Source organism: Eschrichtius robustus, chromosome 7 (assembly GCF_028021215.1).
Source record: "Eschrichtius robustus isolate mEscRob2 chromosome 7, mEscRob2.pri, whole genome shotgun sequence".
NCBI classification, from domain to species: Eukaryota; Metazoa; Chordata; class Mammalia; order Artiodactyla; family Eschrichtiidae; genus Eschrichtius; species Eschrichtius robustus.
This window is the reverse complement of record NC_090830.1, coordinates 139,106,535-139,129,234: the sequence shown is the minus strand read 5'-3', so window position 1 is coordinate 139,129,234 and position 22,700 is coordinate 139,106,535. Positions and strand designations below refer to the sequence as shown.

Below are 22,700 nucleotides of genomic sequence, written 5' to 3'. Positions count from 1 at the left end.
AGCCCGCCACCTGGCTTTCGTGTCACAGCCGGTCTCTGTAGCGTGGAGCCTGGCTGGGCCCAGCCGCTGCTCCTCGGCCCTGGCGCACCAGTGGGCTCTGGGGTCTCCTGTGGTCTGCAGGGACCTCCTCTTGGTCCTCCGTGGGTCCCTGAGGGAAGGCTGGGCTGGAAAGCCAGACGCCGGGGGGCGTCGCACGGCAGCCCGGCCGGGCTCGTGTAATGCTGTCTGTCCCCCCAGCCTCATGGTCCTGTTCCGTTGCCAAGTGCACATGGAGATGGCGTACATTGAGGAGGATGAGGGCCGGCTGGAGGCCGCCATGGCGCACCTGAAGAAGGCCATGCTCCTGGACACCCTGGACCTCCACCAGGACGAGCTCAAGATGGCCTTCAACCGCCTGCAGCTCTGCGCCACGCTGTACCAGGTCCCCGAGCGCGCCGAGGACAAGGCCACCTTGGCCATTGAGCAGGTGCGCCCCCCCACCCCCGGACCTGGGCCCTGCGGCCTCTGCGCCTGGGGAGGGCAGGCGTCCTGGGCGGGGCCCCGTCAGGCCAGGAGCGCTCGGGAGAGATGGGCAGCAGTGCTGCTCTGGACGACGCGAGCGCTCATCACGCCGTCTCCCCTTCGCAGGCGAAGAAGGCGATGCCCGAGGACGGTGTGCGCAAGAAGCGGGCGCTGCTGGTGAACGCGGGCCTGGCCCTGGCCCCTGACACCTTCCAGATCGTGCTCGACAGCGAGAACGAGGCCAGAGGTGTGCAGGCTCTCAGCAGCGCACACACGCCTGAACCCCCCCCGCCCTCGACCTCCGCCCGCACGGGCCTCAGGTGCTGGTGTGCAGCCTCGGGTCCCCACTCTGCGCGACAGAGCACCTCCCGTGGCGCAGGGGGAGGCTCACACAGCAGCGTTCGCCATCACACAGCCTGGAGGCCCGAAGCCTGAGACGGAGGGGCTGGAGGGAAGGGCTGCCTGGGCCTGTCTCCCAGGCCTGCACGGCTGGCTTGCCTCTGCACCCGTTTCTCTCTGTGTCCAATTTCCCCCTTTTTTTTTTTTTTTTAAATTTATTTATTTATTTATTTATTTATGGCTGTGTTGGGTCCTCGTTTCGGTGCGGTTCCCATCTGGGATGGGAACTGGGGGACGGCTCTAGGATGTGACCCTTGGCCTCGGTGGGCCACGGACCTTGTGCTGTCTCTGTGGCCGCCGCACGTCACCACGTCCTGTTGTCACCCTGCCCGGGACGTGGCAGTGCCACCCCGTGCTTCCTTCTCGTCCTGCCGGGTGTGAGGGGCACGGGCCCGGTGGGCAGTCGCCCCGGACACGCTCGGGCTCTCTTGGTGCGTTTCACTCGGCAAGGGGCCGGGCAGGAGCAACCGGCCAGGCGGGGGCCTTCCGCGAGGTCTCCGCCAGTCGGCTGCTGAAGGCCGCCACTGTGCTGGGCGCGGGTGGGGGCTCTCGGGGCCGCCCCGGCGGGTGCAGAGGGGGGTCGTTCTGCGCACCAGCTGCCCCTGGTGCCCGGCGCCCCTCTCCCACAGAGGCACGGCTAGCAGGACCTAATCTTCATGAAAAGGTCAAAAGACGCCCGGGAGGCGCCACCACACCCGTCCAGAGTCCTGCGCGCTGGGGTTGCGGGAACGTGCCCTGACCCGAGACCCGCCGCGTCACTGCCCCGTCCCGCTGTCCACCCTCAGTTTCCACCGGGAAAAAGCGGGGCCGCTTCACCCACCTGTACGCGAAGGCGCGGCACCACTCCCTCAGCGTGGACGAGGCCGCGGGGCACGTGCGGCGCCTGCGGGGCCGGAACGACAAGGAGAGGTGAGCGGGCAGTGGCCGGGGGGCGTGCGGGGGCTTCTGGGTCGTCGCGGCGGGGGCACCGGACCGCTGCCCACCCCCTCGCCTGGCCCCGGGCAGCACCCCCGCGGGTCTTCCCGCCGCCCCGCGTCCGGGCTGGGGCGTCCGTTGGGCTCGCGGCAGGAGCGCTGCGCCGGTTCTCCCGAGCACAGAGCTCATGGCGCACCTGTGCAGGGTACAGATCTGGGCCGAGCTGGCCACGGTGGCCCGGAAGCAGGGCGTGTGGGACGTGTGCCGGACGGCCAGCCGCTTCTGCCTCGTGTATGACGTCGGCAAGGTGCAGCGGCAGGCGAGGCTCAAGCGAGGTAGGCCCCGGGCCACCGCTGGGCGCCCGCACCGGCGGGGTCTCCCCAGGCGACCTGGGTTCGCTGCGGGGCCCGCGGGGGCTCAGCGAGGGGACCCAGGGCTGCAGGCGGGGGGCCTGCGGGCGGAGGGTGGGCCTGGGCCGGCTCCCCCCGTCAGCGCTGGGTCTGCACGAGTCCGGCCTGCAGGTCCCTGGAAGAGGTTGGTCTTGCGGACGGTGAGGATGGGGGGACCTGCGGGCAGTCCCAGGAGGCCCGGAGCGTGGGTGTTGGGGGCGGGGCCGGGGCTTCTCGAGGGGCAGAACTGCGCAAACAGAACCAAGAGCCCAGCTGTCAGGGAATCGGCGGGAGATTGGCCGTGGCCGAGCTGGCTTTGGGGACACCTCGCCACCCCGTGGGGCCCCTGCGCTTGGGAGGTTTCTGCCAGCCCCTCCTGGGCACAGTGCCACCTCGCAGAGACCCCGCCGCCACACCGGGCCTGCGCCGCGTTCTCTGAAAGGCTGTTCGGGTTCCGAGCATCCTGCGGCTCTGCTCTTTCCAGGGAAGAAGAAAAAGGGTGAGGATGGCGCGGGGCAGGACTCCTCGGGCCAGTCGGACGCCACCCTGCAGAGGCAGGCGTCCCCCAGCCTGCTGCGCAAGTTCGCGGAGGTGGGGTTCATCAACGCTGAGGTGCGTCCCTGCCCACGGCCCCTCGGCCTCCGTGTCACCTCTGCACGGACGTGACCCTTGTACTCCAGCCCTGCTCCCGAAGGAGCCTGTCCTTTAGGGAAGTTTTCCCGGGTTCTTGGGAGACTCTCTGGGAGAAAAATATAAATCAGAACGTATCATAAGGGGTGTAGATGTTAATTTTCCTTAGAAGTCATGTTTGAATTGTGAATCCACGGTGACATAGGTACTGCAGGCTGATGGTTGCTGGATTTGGGAGTGCCCTCTGCATGGGAATAGCTTCAAAAGCACTTTGACCCCGTGGTAAGGGAGGGGCGTGTGTTCTGACCCCATCGCCTCAGGGGCCGCTGAAGGCTGCCGGGGACCATCCCCCTCAGCACGACCTGGGGTCGCTACCGCCCCCTGCAGTGAGCATGCAGAGACCCCAGCCTCGGCCAGGTGGCTGGGCTGGGTCCGAGCTGGCACTGGGATCCCTGCACCTGCACGTGGTGGTGATTTTGGTGATACTTTGTAACTTTGGGATTCTCGAGGCCATTTGAGGTTGTTTATTTTGGGGGTCGATGGGGTAACCCGGCCAGAACTCCCCGGCTCATTCAGTGAGGGTTTGCTGAGCGCCTCCTGAGGGCCAGGCCATGCTGAGAGCTGGGGGCAGGTGACCGCGGAGCCAGGGATGGAGCCGGCATCACCCCTGGGAGGCAGGCAAGGCCACCTGCCCCCCATCCTTGGTCCTGTCAGCCTGCAGGGCTTCAGTGCACAGCCGTGGAGGGACGGGGACCGGGATGCCGTGGGCGCCTGAGGTGTGACGAGGGGACGTTTGTGTCCCTGGGGGCTCAGGCTGTGCTCTCGAAAGGAGCCCGTCTCTCTCTGAGATGCCGCGCGTACGGGTGAAGCAACGGCGTGGGGCGGGGGAAGTGTCGCTGCAGGCGGGGAGGACCCAGGGGCCGGGAAGGCCCTGGGGGCATCGCGCTGGGTCTGTGCTCCCGGGACCTCTCCTCCACTCCACTCACTTCCTCTGCAGGCCACCGTCCACCTGCTGCGATCGGAGGGCGTGCAGCTAAATGACCGTCCCACGCCCCCCGACGACCTGAGTCAGCACCCGGTGGGCTACACGCCCGAGTCCCCAGAGGACAACGCCGAGTGGATCACGTACCGGTAGGGGAGCCGCGGGGACGCGTCCTTTGCGCCTGGCACCGCTCGTGTGTGGCGCGGGGGCACAGGCCGGGACGGGGGCCGCGCCCAGACGTGCGAGGGAAGCGGCCGGCTGTCCCGCGCGGCTCCCTAGCTCACGTCGTTGCTCGCTGTGGTTGGTCTTCCTCGTCATCGGTGGAAACGAGACGTGAGGGAGTTGGTGTCCGCGGAGGGAAGCGGTAGTCGGGGCTGGCCGTGGGACACGGTCCCGGGAAGTATGTGAACGGAGAGAGGGTCCACAGGGAACCCCCCCAGAGACTTGCCCACGTGAGATGCCGAGTGCGGTTCAATCATGAAACCGAGGTGCTGTGGAAACAACCACAGTTTTTAGCCGTTGTTTCATCTAAAATTAAGTATTTGAGAGGTGAACACGGTGGGGAGTGAATGTCCGCATCGCGGTGTCGCAGGAGCCAAGGCTGTTGGCTGCTTCCCGCTGAATGTGGAGAGGGACCTACTTTCCTGTTTGTTGCACCCGGTGGACGGGCCCTCACACCCGCCTGCCGTGGAGGGAGTCGGGGACGCCGCCGGACTCCCTCTGCCCACGAGAGGCACAAGAAGGAGGGCCCTGACTTTGTGCAGATGGGGTTTGTCTTGGTGTTTTACGTCGCCTGTGAGAGCGCAGCCCGGGGCCTTCCCCAGGGGCCGCTGCTGCTCCCGTCTGGGGCCGGACTCCTGACGCCTGGAGGAGGGCCCAGGCCACACCTGACCACCGCTTTTGTACAGCCCATGAGCTAACAGTGGTTTTGATGGTTTTTAAGTTTATGAAATTAAATAGCGAAAAACACACAACGGAGACTCCATGTAGCTGTCGAAGCCCAGGGTACTAACTGTCTGGCCCTTTAGAGAAAGGGCTTGCCAGGCGCTGGCATCCACATGGCGTCCATGTGGACGGAGGAGGGCAGCCTGGGTGCGCTGGGCCGGGGAGACTGGGCACAGGCAGGTGCAGAGCCGGGCTGGCAGGGGTCCGTCGTCGGCCGGGGAGGGGCGGAGTGAGGGGCGTCCAGCAGGGAGATGGGAAAGCCAGGCGGATGGGGTGGAGGCGGGAGGAGCCGGGCAGGCCGGGTCCTTCAGCGGGAGCGGCGGGCAGCCCCCAGCAGGGCAACTCTCTGACCCCTGGGCTCTCAGGACGGCTTCACACTGGTGTCTTGGTGCTGGTTTGGGAAGGGTCTTGATCCCAGGGAGAGCCTGACGCACGCCTTCTGTAGGACCTGGATAGAGGGCCTGTCGCAGTACGCCATGAACAGCTGGCTGCGCTCGGCCGACATCGGGCAGAAGCTACAGGAGGCGTGGATCGTGCAGAACGCCGTGGTCTACGTCCTGAATCATAACCAGCACCTCCTCACAGCTGGGCGGCAGAGGGAGCTCGTGGACGCCTTGTACCACCTCCTGGGCACCGTCAAGGCCGTGGGCCACAGCGGGTGGGTGAGGCTGGCGGTCGCTGTGTGCATCCTGGCTTCCCAGGAGGGCCCCATCCTGCCCCTGCCAGAGACCCTGGGATCGGGCCGGGAGCTGTGGGGTGGGGCGTGCGGGGCCACCCTCACCTAGCGCCTAGCAGTGACAGGGCCTCTGTGTACTGGCCGTGCACCCCGAGCAAGATACTCACCCTGTCTAAGCCGCAAGGCAACGTGTGGGGATGGATGAGGTGGTCAGGCGCCCTCGGGCCCGCACACGGATTCCCAGCAACATCACTGCCACGCGGGTTCCCAGCCTGTCACACTCTTGTTTCAAACAGCACGATTCTGAGGGAGGATGGCTGAGGCCCGAGTCTCGTAGGAACGGGTGGAAACCGACCTTGGTCTGGCTTGGGGCGGGTTGAAAATCAGTGTCCACGAGTTTTCATATCCAGGTGGTGTGGACTCTTGGGAGACCGATGTTCTCACTCCCCGAAGTTAGAAATGTGAAAGCGTCAAGTCAGGTCAGACCTTTACCTAATGAGCGTCAAGTCAGGTCAGACCTGTACCTAATGAGCATCAAGTCAGGTCAGACCTGTACCTAATGAGCATCAAGTCAGGTCAGACCTTTACCTAATGAGCGTCAAGTGAGGTCAGACCTTTACCTAATGAGCGTCAAGTCAGGTCAGACCTTTACCTAATGAGCATCAAGTCAGGTCAGACCTTTACCTAATGAGGACGACTTTTTGAAGCCCTCTTTGTGTTTTTTGTTGGTTGGGCTTTTAGTCTTAACACTCAAATTTAAAGTTTGTCGCCAGATCCCGAAGCAGAAAGGCTTGAGTGAGTCAGGACGCGGCTACGTGTGCACATGGGGATTTTTACGCTGCGAACAGGACGGAGCAGCCGTGGAGGACGGGCCTGCCAGTGCCCTCACCTCTCCTCTGGGCGCGAGGCCCTGGCAGGGTCCCCAGGACCGTAGGGGTTGCGGGAGCACCTCTCCTTCTAGGCGGGTGTCCGTGTCTCTGTCGTAGACACAGGTCAGACCGCATTTGACGGTTTTAAATGTTTTGGTGCTGAGACGTTTCAGGAAGAAGCAGGGAGGTTCTGGTCCAAGCCCACTCCATCCGTCGCCCAGTGGAGGGCCTGCTGGACGGCCCGGCAGCGGGCACGGTGGCCCGGTGGGCCTTTCTGTCCAGGCCCCGCGGGACCCCCTGAGGAGTCCAGCCCACCTGGCACAGGTGTCTCCCAGGCGTGAAGGCCGCCTGGTGGGGGACAAGCCTCCACCGCAGGCAGTCCCGTCACCACGGCTTCCTCCCGGGGACGGCCTGGCCCGGACCTGCTTCTCTTCCAGAGACTTGGAACTGCTGGCAATGCTCTGCGGCACCCTGGCGCGAGGCCTGATCGCCGCCTGGATCCCAGCCCCGCCGCCGGAGAAGTCTAGAAGACAAGCACGCGCACACCCACTGCACACGCCGCTGGACCCCGAGGCCGCCTCTGAAGTCAGGACCGCAGTGGAGGTGCCGCGCCCGCGGGGGGGATCGGAGCCGGGGGGTGGCAGACCCCGGTCAGTGCAGGCGTCAGTGGGAGAGCAGTTGAGGAAGGGAAGCTGCAGCCATTCTCAACTGCCCGGAAATGGGGCGCGGGGTGGGGGACACGCTTTCTCTAAAAGCAAGGAAACAAGACGAGGACACCTGGGTGTCAGTGGTGGGGACATCCCTGCAAGGCCCAGAGCTCGGAAAAATGTGGACATAAGGCCAGAAAAATAGGACCAGTGCCTGTTCAGAACAGGAAAGCCACAACATCGAATAAAAGAGGCACAGACCAGGGATACGGACGGCTCCACGGTGACCGGGTGGGGTTGTTTGTCCCCTGATTGCATCTCCCGGTGACGTGGACTGTGTGGTGGTCATCCCAGTCAAGGAGGAGGGATGCTGATGGGTGTTGACAGGCATCTGATGACCCATCACCCACTCCTAGTACACGTGAGAGAAAGTGAGTTCTGTAGTGAGTCTGAGGGACGTGCAGAGCCTGCGGCTGCCCCCAGTGTGGCCGAGAGCAGTGCCTCCTTCCTCCTGAGGCTGTGCCTCAGCCCCAGGACTAGTGCGTGTTTGGGCCACCTTCCCTTCTGGACCAAGAGCCAGGTCTGCTTGTTTCTGCAGCTTTGGGTCTTGGCTCGGGTTCCCTGTTTGGATTCAGGTGTCACGAACAAGGACACCGCCGTTTCAGGTCTGCGAGTTCGCCCTGAGCCTGACCAGCGGGACGGTGCCTGAGGAGGCGGTGCCCGTCAGCGCCCGGCAGCAGCTCGTTGCCACGTGGGTGAAGGCCAAGCAGCTGCTGCAGCAGCAGATCGGGCCGCGCCTGGGCACGGACGAGCAGGTGCCGGCCGGGGGCGCCCCTGCTGACGCCTTCCCCACCTGAGGGCGAGCAGCCTGGGGGACAGGGCTGCGGGGCTGCGGAAGCAGGGCTTCCCTTCGGGAGGGTCCGTCCTTGCCGAGCCCGACCCCCGAGAGATGGGGCACGAGGCCTCCTCTGCCCGCCTGGCCGCTGGAACATGCCCTCGTTCCTCCAGCCGACTGGCCATGGTTCTAACTGTCCACCAGGAGCCGCTGGGCCTCTGGGGGTGCTGTCCACCCTCGGTGACACCTCGCTGTGGCTTTATCTGGAGGTGCGTCTAGGCCAGAGGGGGGCACCTCCCTGGCAGGGCCCCACGGGCCACCTGAGCTGTGAACGCAAGGCCGTCGGGGTGAGGGGGCAGGGGAGCCACCAGGGGCCCAGAGGGGAGGGGGCAGGGCCAGCCCCACGGCTTCTGCTCCTGCAGACGTGGGCCGTGGATGGAGACCAGTGGGAGGTTCCCCGGGGCCCCAGCTGGGGCCAGGACACGTGGCTCAGGTGGGAGGTGAGGCTGGCAAGGCGGGGACCGTCAGGGAGGGGCATCTGAGCCTGTCAGGAGTGAGCACGGGGTGGAGCAGGACCAGGGGAGGGGCCTCCAGGCAGAGGGCCGCCCGCCGTGCCTGGCCACCTGCCCTCCCCCTCGGGCCGGGTCAGCCAGCCGCCGGGCCGCCCTAGGGGCTGCAGCGCCTACTCCTCTTCATTACGTGAGGAGGTAACGTGGAGACAAACAGTTACACAAATAGCTCCGATCGTTGCCACAGAGCTGATGTTTCACAGGGTCGCTTCCCGCGTAGTCCAGATCCTCCAGCCCCCGGGCTGACGGGCCCTCTGCACTCCCTTCCCACCAGAGCACCAACGAGGACATCAACTCGGTGACCAGAGTCCTCGTTGCTCTGGAGATGTACTCCTGCAACGGGCTGGGCCTCATGGACTTCACTGTGCCCCCCTTGGCTCAGGTAGCTGTCGCTCCCTCACCCCACAGGTGTCCCGGTCCCCCCCATTGTCACCTCCCCCCAGAAGTCGCCTTCCTCCCCCTTGGCCCACGTAGGTGTCACTAGGCGCCTGGTAGGCATTCCAGGGGCTGTGCCCCGACAAGGCTCCCCAGCTCGAGGTGCTTATTCGAATCCCGCTGTCGAGACAAGGAGCCCCAGGTGGCCAGAGGCCCTGCCGCGTTCTCAGCACAGCGCTCCCAACAGAGCCGCGCGGTCCCCTCAGGGCCCCTGAGCCTGGCCTCCTGGCTCGTCAGAGGGCAGGGCTGCCCGTGTGGCAGGAACGCGGTGTGGACACTGGGACGTTTGTCCCCAACCCGCCAGCCCCACCCAGGCTTGGCCGCAGTTGGCAGCTGGAGCCTCAACCTCGCAGGTGACTCAGCCTAGGCCGGGTGACCACTGGACCCGTCCATGTGATGTCAGCCGTGAGCTGGCAGCAGAGACGCCCCCCACTCACAGACGCTTCTCTCCCCGCCGCCGGCAGCTGGTGAAGATGGCCTCGGAGTGCAGCTGGTCGGATCCCCTTGTGGAGGTGCAGACCCTGACGCGGCTGGCCCACTTCACCTACGTGGCCCGGGACCACGAGGCCACCATGGCCTGCTCGCAGAAGGCCATCCAGATAGGCATGAAGCACCTGCAGGCCTGCAGTCCGTGAGTCACCCCAGCGCCCGACCTGTGTCCCTGCGGTGCACTGCCTCCTCCGAGCCCACCGGGGGGGCCCGCAGCCTCACCCGCTCGGCCCTGTAGCCGCCCCGCCAGCCCCGCGTCGGCCGGGGCGACGCCTCAGCTGCAGCCCCTGGGGAGCCGTGTTCAGCAGGATCCCGAGGCCCCACGAGCCTCGCCAGCTGTGGGCGTGACGGGGGCACAGAGGCGGAAAGGGCCTCAAGGCTCAACCATCGGCCGCTCCCCACAGGCAGGCAGCTTTGTTGAAAGTAGTTTTGAGCAGGCGACTTAGGAGGCCAAATAAATTCGGAAGTAATTGAAGGGTGATTTCAGTGAAAGGAAAATATCCCCCCTGCCACTGGCTCCTCTCCGCCTGAGCGCTGCTGGCGGCGGCTCTCCAGGGCCCCCGGACGGCCGCAGACGCGCCAGGCCACTTGGTCCTGTGCCCCGGGCCCCACTCAGCTCACCAGTAATCGGGGCTCCTGATCCTTCCCTCTTTCCTGAACATGAGGCTCTTTTAAATTTGTTTCTGTTGTAAGTATTTCTGCTGTAAAGACTGTTTCCCTTGAGGCTCTTCTCTTTGCCTTACTTCTGAGTCTATTTCCTGAAAGACGGGATCCCGGCCCCCAGGCCAGGAAGACGCCCATCGTGGCCGCACAGCCAAGCTGGCCGCTCGAGGCCGGATCCCAGGAGGCCTGGCCTCCTGCCTCTGGGTGATAGGAGTGGGGGCCTGAGCCTCCCTCGGTCAGGACCCCGGGGCCAGGTGCGGGAGCGCGGCCGCCATATCGTAGCGGCTGCTCTGGGGCCTGCGTGGGACACCCCCGTGGGTGTTTGGGGGCTGACGAGTGACCACGACCCAAGCTGTGGTCACCTGCCCTGCACGCAGCCAAGGCCACAGGCTGCTCAGAGCTCCCGTGGAGGCCCCCCCACCCGCACCTCATCTGTCCCTGCAGCGGCTCCTGGGCAGGGGCTGCGGTGCCCCAACCGGGAGCAAGGAAACCAAGGCAGGCAGAGGCTGAGGCTCAGAAAAGCCAGAAGAAACAATAGGAGGTCCTACACCCAATTATTGGAATTCCAGAAAGAGGGAAGAAAGCGTTCTTAAGAAAGGAGTGGAACGCAGGAGCTTCCCTGAGCAGAGGACACCATCTCACGATTGACCCTCCCACCAAATGACCGGCGAGAAGAATGAAGAGATACTCACATCCAGATACATCATGGGATCATCAGGTCACAGCAGATAAGGAGACTATCCTACAGCATTTAGAAGAAAAGAAAAAGAAGAAGGAAATAGAAACTCAACAGTCTTCTCAGAAACTATCACTAGAAGCTAAAAGAAAGTGGGACGTTCTAAGTGGAAGTAGTTTTCAACATGTAATTCTAACTCACCCAAACTTTCAAGCATCCCGGTAAAGAAAGCTACTTTTAAACAGATGAGGACCTAGAAAATGTATTTGTCACACACCTGTTTTTAGAAAGTTAATTGAGGATACACTCCAGAAAAACAAGGGAGTAACCCAGAAAAGAGAAAGATGTTGGATGCTGAAAATGGAGATGCAATCCAGAAAAGGTGCCGAGCTGCACTGCAAGGATGTAGGGGAGGGCCCTGGGGGTGCAGGCAGGGCCAAAGGAGGACCCAGTGTTGCGGAGAGTTTACAGGTATTGTGGTAAAGGAGGGAGGGAGAAAAGCCAGTTGGAAATGCCAGGAGATAACAAAGGTAATAGCTTGCCTCTTCAGTGAAAAACACAGACATTATCATGGTGTTTATTGATATTCCAGTGTTAGGATTAGCATTTTGGCAAAGAAGACTTATTTGTGGTTACCTAATAAAATATCAGTGTTACCAATTTTGACAGTACAAAAGTAAAGTAAAAGCACAGATAACATACTTTAGCAGCGGGAAGGGGGAAGAGGACAGGTGGCGTGAGACCCTCATCTGAGAAGCTGAACAGTCGGGTGTTACTTGTTGAGGGTCCACAAGATATTCTGAGGTACAAAGATAATAAATAGGGGAATTAAAAGTAATGCTGGGACCAGCTATATTCATAAGTTGGGAAAAGGGACTTCTATAGGTAATGTTTAAAATTCATAAATTGGGAAATCAAGATAGAAGCCAGTTTTTTGAAGGAAAGCATATACCTGCTGGAAGACAGAGCTGAAGACCTAGGAGTCATTCCCTCTTGGGAACAGGACTGGGAGCTGGGTAGGGGAGTTCCTCTTAACCATGCGGTAGGTGCCACTTTGATAAAAATTACAAGGTTAATTTTAAAAGAAAGAAAAAGACTACATTCATAAAGAAAGAGTTGGCGTGTGAGGGCTGCTGCGTCGTCTTCCTGTAACGGAGTTAAGGCTGATTTCGCTACTCGTTGCGGGCACAGCAGATCTTGTCAGGGGACGGGGTGGCAGGCTGCCCGCTGCGGTGACGGGTGTGTGCCCCAGCTTCGCCATTCTTTCCTCAGTGATTCTTAAATTGACTTTTATTTTAAAACAGCAATTCTTATAATAAAATAGGCTAAAAACATAAATGTTTACATATGGTAATAGGGAAAGGGGAGGTCGTACAAGACTATGTAAAAGTTTGGTTTTCACCTTAAGACCTTTGAGAACTCATTTGTAGACTGCTGCTGTCCTCTAGTGGTGATCGGTGTCACTACTCTCAGTGGGGTCACCCCCTACCCGGGTTTGACTGTGGACCTGCCCCGTTTTTCCCCCGCACTGAGGGCCGGCTGTGTCCAGGCCTGGAGCTGGGCGCTAGGAGGCTGGACAGGCAGAGGCCAGCGGCCCTTGGCTCTCCAGGGGACGCCGACTGCACGGTGGTCTTGCTGGCCCCTCAGAACCTTGGACCCTGTCCCCAGTCGGCAGGCTCCACGGCCAACTTCAGCCACGTGGCGTGTACTGCAGATGATTCACCTTTTTAAAAAAAATTATACATATTTCAAATTTTTATGCTAATTTTTTCTATTTTGCAAGTTATGTAAAGAAACTCAGTGTGGAATTGGTCACAGAGTAATTTTTATGATAGCATTTCACAGTAATAGTGAAAATAGTTTTCAGATCTTGGTGAAAAATAGTGCAGTTACTAATCAATTAGTATTCTCACCTTTGAGTGTGTAATTACCAGATTCAGTTTCATATTTATACTATTAATGTAAAGGAATATATATTAATAAGGAATTTCATGTAGATCCCTAAAACAGACCCACAGAGATTAATTACCTTTCTACTTTGTTTAGCACTTTTATTTAACATAATCATCACCACTGCTGGGTTTTTATGTGAACTTAAAAGTCACTTTTTCTGCCAGTTCTGGCCATGACACACAATGGATCTCATACTCTTGTACTATTTAAAAAACTGCAAAACTTGACAAAACACATGAAACAACTGCTTCCAGACATTGGCCAACAGATGGCCCAAGGCCGCGCTTCTTGCAAGAAGAGGCCGTCAGAAGTGAGCCCCACCTGCACCCTCGCGCTCTGCCTGGGGCCGCGGGGCGCTGCCCAAACTGCAGCACCGGGAGCTGGAGCCCAGACAGAAGAAATGCGCGCGGGAGACAGAGACCAAACCCCGGGGCTGCTGGGGCCTCCGGACTCCACAGGATGCGAGACGAGTGAGGAGGTTCCTGGGCAGAGAAGGGCAGATCCCGCAGGCCGGCCAGAAGCGGGTGACAGAGATGCCAGAGGCCCCGTGCTGGCCCAGGAGAGTCAGGGAGCCCTCGCCGAACTGCCGGGGCGTTCAGGAAGACCATGCCCTAGGGGCTAGGCTATAAGGGCCACACGAGACTCGCCCTAAGACGCCTAATCCAAATCTCAGTAGGATAAGGATGAGCCACAGGTGAATTCACTGCCTGCCAGAAGGAAACCCCACCTTCCTTTAAAGGAAGGCAACATAATCCACACTCTCAGCAAGACAGCCCTCCACCCCCACCCCCGCCCAGTGCCCAGCATAACAGCAACCATCACCAGGCATTTGGAAAAACAAGAAACTGTGGCCCATACCAGGAGAAAAAGCAGTCAGCCGACTCAGACATGACACAAATGTTGGAATTAGCAGACGATGGATTTAAAACAGTTATTGTAAATACAAGAAAGGAAAGGAAGGATTTTAATGGGCAAATTACAGGTGGTGAATTCCAACAAAAAAATGGAAACTCTAATTAAAGAACTAAGTGGAAATTCTAGAAATGACAAGTACAATCTCTGACATGGAAATATCACTGGGAGAGCTTGACATTTGAACACTGGAGAAGTGATCAGTAACTCTGAACGCAGGTCAGCACACTATGGAAACTGAAGCACAGGGAGAAAGGCCTGAAAAACAGAGGAGCAGTGCCTTGGGGACCAGTGGGCTAGTGCCCATGGGCCAGCACAAGTGCAGGTATGGTCTCAGAAGGACAGAGGCCAGAGGGCGAGGTGGGAATACATATATTCAAAAATGTAATAGCTGAAATTGTTTCAAATTGAATTAAAAATATCAACCCAGAGATCCAAGATTTTCAATGAACTCCAAGCAGGATATACACGAGGGAAACCACACCTATTTTTATTGTAGTCAAATCGCTGGAGACCAAGGTGACAAGAAAACCCTGGAAGGAAGGTGGAAGGGGAAAAGGATGCATTACACACAGGGAAACAGGGATGAGAGGCGAGTTCTCAACAGGAACAATGTAAACCATCTTAAGTGGTAAAAAAGAAAAAACCCTGTCGATCTAGAATTCTATATACACCAAAAATAGCCTTTGAAAAATGAAGGCAAAATCAAGCCATTTTAGATTAATTAAAACTAAGAGAATCCATTCCCAGAAGACCCACAGAACAAGAAATGCTAAGGGAAGTCCTTCATCCTGAAGGAAGATGGTACCAGCTGGAAACTCAGTTCAGGAAGTAGTGAAGAACACCCCAAGTGGTGACTGTGTGGCTGAACGTAAAAGGTTTTTCCCCCTTCGGTTCTTAAATTCTGTAAAAGACATACGCCTGTTTCAAGCAAAAATACATTGTATTATGGGATTGTTAACAAATGTGGAAGTACAATGTATGACAGTGATACAAAGGATGGGAATGGGAGAGATAGGGGTATATCGAGAGTTCTTACACCGTCTGTGAAGTGATATAATATTAATTCACCGTAGACTGTGATTAGTTAGGAATGTATGTTGCAGTCTCTAGAGCAAGTACTACAGAAACAATAAAACAAAGAATTATACCTAGACATCCAATGGAGAAGATAAAATTGAATACTAAAAATATTCAATTAATCCAAAAGGGGAGGAAAGAAAGAAAGAACATATGGGACAAAAGGAAAGCGAATAGCAAAATAGAAGATTTAACCCAACCACATCAACAGATCTATTAAATGTAAATGGACCAACACTCCAGTTAAAGTGCAGAGTTTATCCAACTGGACACAAAAAGCAAGACCCAACTCAAAGCCATTTTCAAGAGACACTCTTAAAATACAAAGACACAGGTGAAAAGTAAAAGGAGGGGGAAAGATGGTGTCTGCAGCACCAGTTGCAAGAACGCTGTGGGGCTGTAGTAAAGCTCCCAGGATGTGGGATCGGAGATAGACATTTCACAATGATAAAGGGTTCAATCAGCAAGAACACATAAAAATCTTAAATGTGCATACACTTAACAGCAGAGCTTCAAAATTCAAGAAGCAAAAAGTTAGATACAGCCACAATTATAGCTGTAGATTTCAACATTCCTCTCTCAGTGGCTGACAGAACAAAGTAAGCCGTAAGCATGTAGATGGTCACCATCAGCAGATCACCCAGTGGTCATTGACAGACTCTCCCCAAGGACCACGTCCTAAAGATCCAGGTCTCCAGGACAGCAACGCCAGGGCCCAGGCGGGGCCCGGCTGTCCTCCACCTCCCGCTGGGTTGGCATGCCCATCCTGGGGGACGGGGCCAGCCTCCGATTCACCCCCAGAGCATGAGCTTGACCGTGCCCTGCAGATCCTTGCAGGCCGAGGGACAGCCTCTTTCTCCCCTAGACTCCTGACGGGCAGGGTGGCGGAGCAACTGGCTCCCGCAGGCAGGTACCTGGCTTTGGGGCCTCCCGGGCCATGGTGGGGAGGTCTACCCAGAAACCAGTGCTTTTCTCCTAGAGTAAGCCTGGTGCCCCCTCAGCCGAGTTGCGGGTACGTGCGTGCGGTTGTTATGTGCACAAGCCGCGGCTTGGCTGAGAGAAGAGAGCTCACGGCGCCCTTGACGTTGCCGAGTCTAAATTGTACGTTCTGAGCTCTCAGCGCAGAGCCTCGGCCCCCTGAACAAGACGTGCTCTGGGGCACGGGGAACGGAGCCCCATTGCTCCCACAGGGCCCGGCCTCGCTTGGGGTGGGCACCTTGTTCTGCTACTGCTGCTGCCGCACGAGGCACCCTACGTATTAGTCATTCAAACATCAGCTTATGATTCTGTCTCATGGCTCTGCGGGTTGACTGGACTCAGCCAGTTAGTTCTGGTTTGGGGACTTTCATGACGTTACTCTGGACTCCCCAGGGCTCTCTCCAGGGGGCGGGGTGGGGGGTCCCCAGGGCTCTCCCCTCTCGGCAGCACCTCCCTCCCCTGGGAGGCTCCTGTGAGCCGAGGCGCTTGTCTGTCTCCAGGGTGGAGGCTGAGCTGGTGGCGGAGGTGCTGAGCACCGCAGCCTGCATCCAGGGCAGGAGCATCGTGGACGACCTCAAGGGCCGGAAGCAGCTGCGCCTGACGGCCGCCGAGGCCTTCACAGAGAGTGCGAGGTGGGTTGCGGCCCCCGGAGGCCAGGGTCATGGTGCGCGCGGCGCGTCTGGGGTGCGTGTTGTGGGTGGGGATGATGGCGCCTGCGGCCCATGGTGCTCGCTGGGGGCTGTCCCCGAGGCCGGCCCCTCCCCCAGTGCCCCGTGCGGTGACACCTGCCCCGTGCGGTGACACCCACCTCACCCCCGGGGGTTCCCGGCAGCCCTGAGCGTCTGAGCCGGGACGGGCCCGAGGAACGGGGAGCCGAGGCCGTGAGCGGGTCACGGCAGGGCTGCCTGAGCGGAGCCCGTCCTGGTCCTGCAGAGCCGTCTTGGGGCCCCACCCCTCCCCTCGGCACCTACACCTGTCCAGGTCAGACCTTCCCTTCCAGGTTTGGGGGCCTCGCGGGGAGCAGCGCCCTGGTCATGCTGGCCGCCCGACACTTCTGGAACACCTGGCTCCCGCTGCTGCCCTCTGCCGTCAGCAGGAAGAAGTGCAAGAGTGCCACTCAGAGGGTCATCAACATCATCAACGAGACGGAGGCCAGAAAGCAGGTGCGCTCCGGGCCGCCTCTCACGTCCTCCCTCCAGAAAGGCGGGCGAGGTTCCCGAGGAAAGACGGGCCCCATGGGACCACGCAAGCGATGAACACGACGGCTGCATGGGGGGCAGGGGACGGTGACACCCATGAGATCCCAGCGGGGCAGGCGGGGCGGCTCCTGGCTGCGCTAAGGGCTCAGCTCTGTCCTCCCCCATCCCCGAGGGAACCCTAACTCAGACCTAGAAAGCTCCGGTAGGAAAGGGGAGAGGAGGGAGGGTGGGGGCACAGACCCACTCAGGGCCCAGGGAGGTTTCGCCTGACAGTGGACAGGCATGTGGTGGGCCTCAGGGAGTGAGGCCCCCTTCCCCCTCCGCCGTCGCCCAGGAGTGTGGTAGGTCGTGGCCCGGGGACCTCCCTTGATCTGAGAAAGAAAGCGTCAGTCTGTCACCTTTGAGTATCACGCTAGCTGTGAGTTTTTCATAACTTTGTTGTGTTGGGGAATTTTCCCACCACTCCTAGTTTTCTGAGAGATTTTGTGATGAAACGTTTTTGGATTTTGTCAAATGCCTTTTCTCCATCAATTGAGATGATCGTGTGGTTTTCTCCTTTATCCTATTAAGGTGATGTGTTAACACTGATTGATCTCCTTATGTTGAACCACCGTTGTGTTCCTGGGATGAATCTCACTTGGTCATGGTGAATAATATTTTTACTGTGTTGTTGGATTTGATTTGCAATTCAGCAACTTACTTTGTTGAGAATTTTTGCATCTATATTCATAAAGGGTATTCATCTATAATTTTCTTTTCTTGTGATGTCTTTATCTGGACCCCCTATCAAAGTAATGCTAGTCTCATAGAACGAGTTAGGAAATGTTCCTTCCTCTTCAGTTTTTTGAAGAGTTGAGAAGGATAAGTGTTGTTCTTTTTTTTAATGTTTGGTAGAATTCACCTGGGAAGCCATCTGGTCCAGGAATTTTCTTAACTGGAAGGTTTCTGATTACTGATTCAGTCTTTACTGTTAGAAGTTTGTTGACATTTTTTATTTCTTCTTGAGTCAGCTTAGGCAACTTGAGTGTTTCAGGGGGTTTTTCCATTGCTCGTAGGTTATCTAATTTGTTGGAAGACAGTTGCTAATAGGATCCTATTAAAGTTCTTTCTATCATTGTAGGGTTGATAGTACTGTTTCCCCTTCCGTTTCTGATTTTAGTTATTTGTGTCTTCTTTCATCTTTTCTTTGCCAGTCTAGCTAAAGGTTTGTCTATTTTGTTGATCTTTGCAAAGAATCTATTTTTGGTTTCATTGAATTTTTCCTATTATTTTTCTATGCTCTAATCCTTAACATTCCCTTCCTTCTGCCAACTTTGGATTTAGTTTGTTCTTTTTCAAGTTCCTTAAGGTGTAAACTTAGGTTGTTGGTTTGAGATCTTTCTTCTTTTTCAATGTCAGCATTTGCAGCTATAAACTTCCCTCTGAACCCTGCTTTTGCCATGTCCCATAAGTTTTCCTAATGTGCTTTTGATCCTATTGACTCAAAGCTATAAAACTGACTTGTCTGCTTCGTGTCATTAAAAGCCATAGACTGTGTTACAGGGCTAGTCTGTGCATGTGTGTGTGTGTTTTAAGGTAGTGAACCTTGAACTGGAGTGCCTTCTCTTACAGGGGAAATGTGATTCCACTTTTTGTGACTTAGTATTTCAGAAATTTAGCTGCAGTTTCCGTAATTCAATGCTGAACCAAATGAAAAACAAACTGGTGAAAGAAGAAACTGCAACTTTCAAACGTCTGTATTGTTGATTTGTTTTTGCTTTAGGAAAAAGGAAAGACGCTGCTTCTGCACCACTGGCCCACAGCCGACTTACAAAGTGGAGGGACAACGGAAGGGTGTTTTCTCTCAGGTTTGTAGATGCAGGACAGACAGAGCCCCAGGCATGAGGCTGGGCAGGGCCTGGTGCTGTTAGATCCCGAGCCTTGTATAGAACAGGTGAAGTCGTGGCAGTGACCACGGGAAATGCCTGCTCAGCGCTGAACTCGGGCAGGCACGGTGAGGGTGAGGGCTCCTCGTGAGCAATCAGGGACCCCCACTGTAAGCATGAGGAAACCCCCCAAGCCTAGATGGCCCCCCAGTTCAGGGCCACCCCGCGCCCTCCCAGGCAGCCTTGAAATCTAGCCTCTGGGTTTTTCTGACAGGTAAATCACACTTTTCCATTTCCATAAAAATGTGGAGATACACTTCTGCGAAAAAAAGTAGTGACCTTAATAAAATGAAAACATATTGTATAATTTATTTCTAAAATAAAAAATGATTATCTGCTAAAAAATAATCATCCCTGTTAGTGTAAGGGCCACGGTGTGTACTGCGAAGCGTGCATGTGTGGATTAGAGCCGTGGCCCCTCCTTTGGGTGCCTCAGAGTCTACGAGAGAGAGAAACTCGATTTAAAATAGCGAACAAAGATGTGACCATGTGTAATTAAATACTGAGTTGCACTCTAGACCCCCGCAAGTAAGATCGTTTGCTGGTGCCAGAGGGAGATGCAGACGGCCGCCCAGACCCGCAGGCCTGCGAGGCCCGGTGAGGAGCCGGCTGCTTGGGGCCCCGGCGCCGCCCGGAGCGCGTGGAGCCCGTGACGCTTTGCTCCACGTGCTGAAACATACTCAGATAGCTAAAGGGGTTAGCAGCTTGAGCAAGTCAAATCGTAGGAGAAAATGAGAAAGTAGAATTGAGCAAAGCAATGTTTTGAGGAAAGATTACTGCCTAAAGTTTAGAGTGATCAAGGAGGCACACTTTCAAAATACCTGAAAATTTAAATAATGAGAAATGCAGAAAATTAAAAAGTAAACACTGGGAAAGTACTGGCATCAAATTCGGCAGCTAAATGATCCATTTCTATAATGCATGAGCAGTCGCATTAGTCAGGCTACGAGATGCCACACTGCAGTAACAAATGGCCCCGAAGGCTCAGCAGCTGAACTCGCACGGGCAGTCTCTCCCTCCTCGTCCGAGGCACCGTCTGGAATTTCTGGCAAGTGGGGTTGCCACGTCCAGGGGCATGTGCCCCTGCTGCCAACCAGGGGGTGCAGAGCCCTCACCACCCCGGCGTGTGGTTCCGAGTTGGCCCAGCGGAGATGAGAGGAGGAAAGCACGCTACGGAACCCACGTGGTTCCCAAGTGTCAGACGTTGACCAGTTTATCTGGTCACGTGCCTAAATCCACCTGCTCCTGGGCACCTGTGTCCCGTGCCAGCGCTGGCGGTGGGGGGCCGCGGTGAGCCCTCAGGCCCCGAGTGGTGTGAGCTGGTGCTGTCCTCTTAGCCAGCAGCCGGACAGCCTGCCGGCAGGATCCATGGGCGTGTTCACCCCTTTGCTATAACGATTCAAAAACGGGAAAGAGAGCTACACGGTCAACGAGGTAAAACAGGACAAGCTGAGTGTCTGGTACCAGGGGCAGGGGCTCTGCTTTGATGGACGGTGGGGCTGAGGCGGCCCCCTCGAGCGGCCTGGGCGAGGGTGGTGGGGAGAGGCTTCTTCTTTCCTGACGCTCCCATTGTTTATTTTTAAAACTACGGAAGAGTAACGGGAGTTTCCGAAAGAGGAAGGGCTTGGAGGACTGCGGGGCCCGAGAAAGCCTGGTGGGGTGGGGCTGAGGGGCAGCCGGGGGCACCTGGTGCAGGTGAGGCAGGTGGGGGAGGGAGGACAGCAGCGCAGGTGTCGCCCAGGTGGAGCCCCTGAGCCTTCAGTCTCAAAAGGACTGATGTGTTTCCCACGATCAGGAGTCATTCCCGCTGCTCGAGGCCTGGCCCTGGAAGGGCAGCTCTGCGTGTGTCTAAGGGACGCAGATGACGAGGTCATGTGGCTGGATCTCCACGCGGTCCCACCTGCTGTCCGGCTCTGCGGCAGGAGGCCCGGGGCGTCCCAGACAGGCGGCCGTGTCCCGAGTGCTCCCTGGGGGACTCCCGGTCCTGTGGGCCTCAGGGTGGACCTCGAGCTGCCAGCACCCCCATTCCCAGACCCCCCAACCGGCGTCCCCGCGTTCCCAGGCCCCTCCTGAGCCCCCTCTCCCACGGCAGGGGCCGAGGATGACCTGACGCTGAGGGCCGCGCTCTACGGCCTGCTCTTCCACAGCCACGCCGACCAGGACGACTGGGAGGGCTGCCTCAAGGTGCTGGATGAGGCCCTGCAGGTGCTGCCGCGGACGGCGCACCGCCTGTGAGTGCCTGAGGCCCCCCGGGGCGCCTCCCCTCCCCGTGCCTCCCCCCCCCCCACCGGCGTGCCTCCCCCTGCAGTCCCCCAACAGGGCGGCTCCCTCCTCAGCCCCCCACCCTCCCCTCTCCCCTGGTGACTTTACTTCCCTACCAAGAAGTCAACACAAGAAGGGAGGGGATTTAAGCCCAACACACACAAATGATAAATGAAAAAAACAAAACACAGCACAACACAAGACCCCCAAGATACTCAGGTTTCATTTTGTTTTCTCTTTGTAAGTAGGAACATGCACAAATACTTTAGTTTGTGTGCATTCTATATAGTTACCATTTTTACCATTCAAGCATTAATTTCTCTCTTTTACTTTTCTTCAGCTTGATTTTCCAACATATGGTCATCGTGAAGGCTAGACTCGGCCAGAACTTTATGATGGAAATTCAGAAATTCAAAGACCAGAGTGAGGAGTATCTGGCACACATGTGGCAGCGCCTGGCCCTCAACTCCAACAGTGTCCCCGGGGAGCTGACCTGCTACCACCACGCCATCCAGGCCCTGCAGGTCTGGCTCTGACTGACCGTGTGTCTGCGGATGAAGCCCCCGGGGGTGGGAAGGCGGGGGGGCGGTGCGGAGCGAAGCCCTGCCCCTCGGGAGGCCTGGAAGGAAGAGGGGGGCAGCGGGACACGAGCCGGGGCGGCAGACGGACCCTGTCCTCCCACGTGAGGGACGTGGGCCTCGTGAGGCTGTGTGGGGAGGGCAGGGGGTGGGCCGCGGGGCTCTGCAGCCTCTGGGGTTTCAGGGTCTTGGGGACAGCCCACCCCCTCCGAGAAGCTAAGACACATGTTCCTCTCGACGCGCTTGGAGATTTGGGGGAGGGCGGGCACCTTGATGTGATGCAGAGCTTGTGGGACTTGCCTCGGGGCAAAGAAGGCCCCTTGACGGTGGGACTGAAGCCGCCCCAAAGATGTGCCCTGCGGCAGGCACCTGATGGGCTTTTCTGTTGAGCAGAATGTCTCCCCTCGTGGAGCAGATCCCACCGAGGTTTCCGAGAGCTCCAGGGTTGGGGTGTCACCCGGGAAGGGGTCCAAACACAGGCTCCATCGCTGGCCCTGTGGTCCTCACCCAGCGGTCAAGCAGAGGCCTGGGTCCACTACAAGTGGCCGTGGGTGCCCCTGCATCTCGCGCCTGGAGCCCAGGCCAGGGTTCCTGGGGCCAGGCAGCTGTGCCGGGGGAGCAGGCGGTGCTGTGGACGGGGCGGCTGCTGGCCGAGCCGAGCTGCCGGAACCCTCTGCCCAGACTCCGTGGAAAGGCTCTCTGCCCCTTCCTTCCTTCGTTTCTTTTATCTTAGGGGTACAAGGTGCTTTATAGTAAATTCACAGGGTTATGCAGCCATCATCACAATCAATTTTAGAACATTTCACCAGCCCCCCAAAACCCAGGTCCGTGGGCACTATGTCCCTCCCCCCACCCCCGCCAGCCCCAGTGAGCCAGCGTTACACGGATGGAACCAGACGAGGTGGGTCCTCTGCGTCCGGCTGCCCTCCCTGGACGTCACGTCCGAGCTCCATCTGTTGAAGCGCATGTCAGGGCTTCACTGCTGGTGGTTGAATAATCTTCCATCGTGTGGATGGATGTTGTGCCGATGGGCCTCTGTGTTGCTTCCGCTTATGAGCTCTTGTGACGGGGCTGCTGGAGACATCCGTGTGCAAGTGTTTGCACGGACACGTTACCGCTATTCTCTTGGGCACATACCTGGGAGTGAACTACCAGGTCATGTGATGGCTCTGTTTAGCTATTTGAATCGTGGT

At 57.9% G+C, this 22,700-nt stretch overlaps 1 protein-coding gene across 1 annotated transcript in view; it reads left to right on the top strand.

The window, feature by feature from the left end:
* The window catches only part of CFAP46 (cilia and flagella associated protein 46), an 84,378-nt gene that overhangs the window by 20,684 nt on the left and 40,994 nt on the right, over positions 1 to 22,700 (top strand). The window contains exons 12-27 of the mRNA XM_068549113.1: positions 238 to 466; positions 628 to 748; positions 1,686 to 1,809; positions 2,020 to 2,150; positions 2,689 to 2,816; positions 3,832 to 3,965; positions 5,207 to 5,419; positions 6,744 to 6,909; positions 7,619 to 7,768; positions 8,632 to 8,739; positions 9,257 to 9,423; positions 16,044 to 16,175; positions 16,544 to 16,706; positions 18,505 to 18,589; positions 20,760 to 20,898; positions 21,270 to 21,453. Of these exons, the coding sequence (XP_068405214.1) occupies positions 238 to 466; positions 628 to 748; positions 1,686 to 1,809; positions 2,020 to 2,150; positions 2,689 to 2,816; positions 3,832 to 3,965; positions 5,207 to 5,419; positions 6,744 to 6,909; positions 7,619 to 7,768; positions 8,632 to 8,739; positions 9,257 to 9,423; positions 16,044 to 16,175; positions 16,544 to 16,706; positions 18,505 to 18,589; positions 20,760 to 20,898; positions 21,270 to 21,453 (2,374 nt within the window). The remainder of the gene's footprint in view (positions 1 to 237; positions 467 to 627; positions 749 to 1,685; positions 1,810 to 2,019; positions 2,151 to 2,688; positions 2,817 to 3,831; positions 3,966 to 5,206; positions 5,420 to 6,743; positions 6,910 to 7,618; positions 7,769 to 8,631; positions 8,740 to 9,256; positions 9,424 to 16,043; positions 16,176 to 16,543; positions 16,707 to 18,504; positions 18,590 to 20,759; positions 20,899 to 21,269; positions 21,454 to 22,700) is intronic.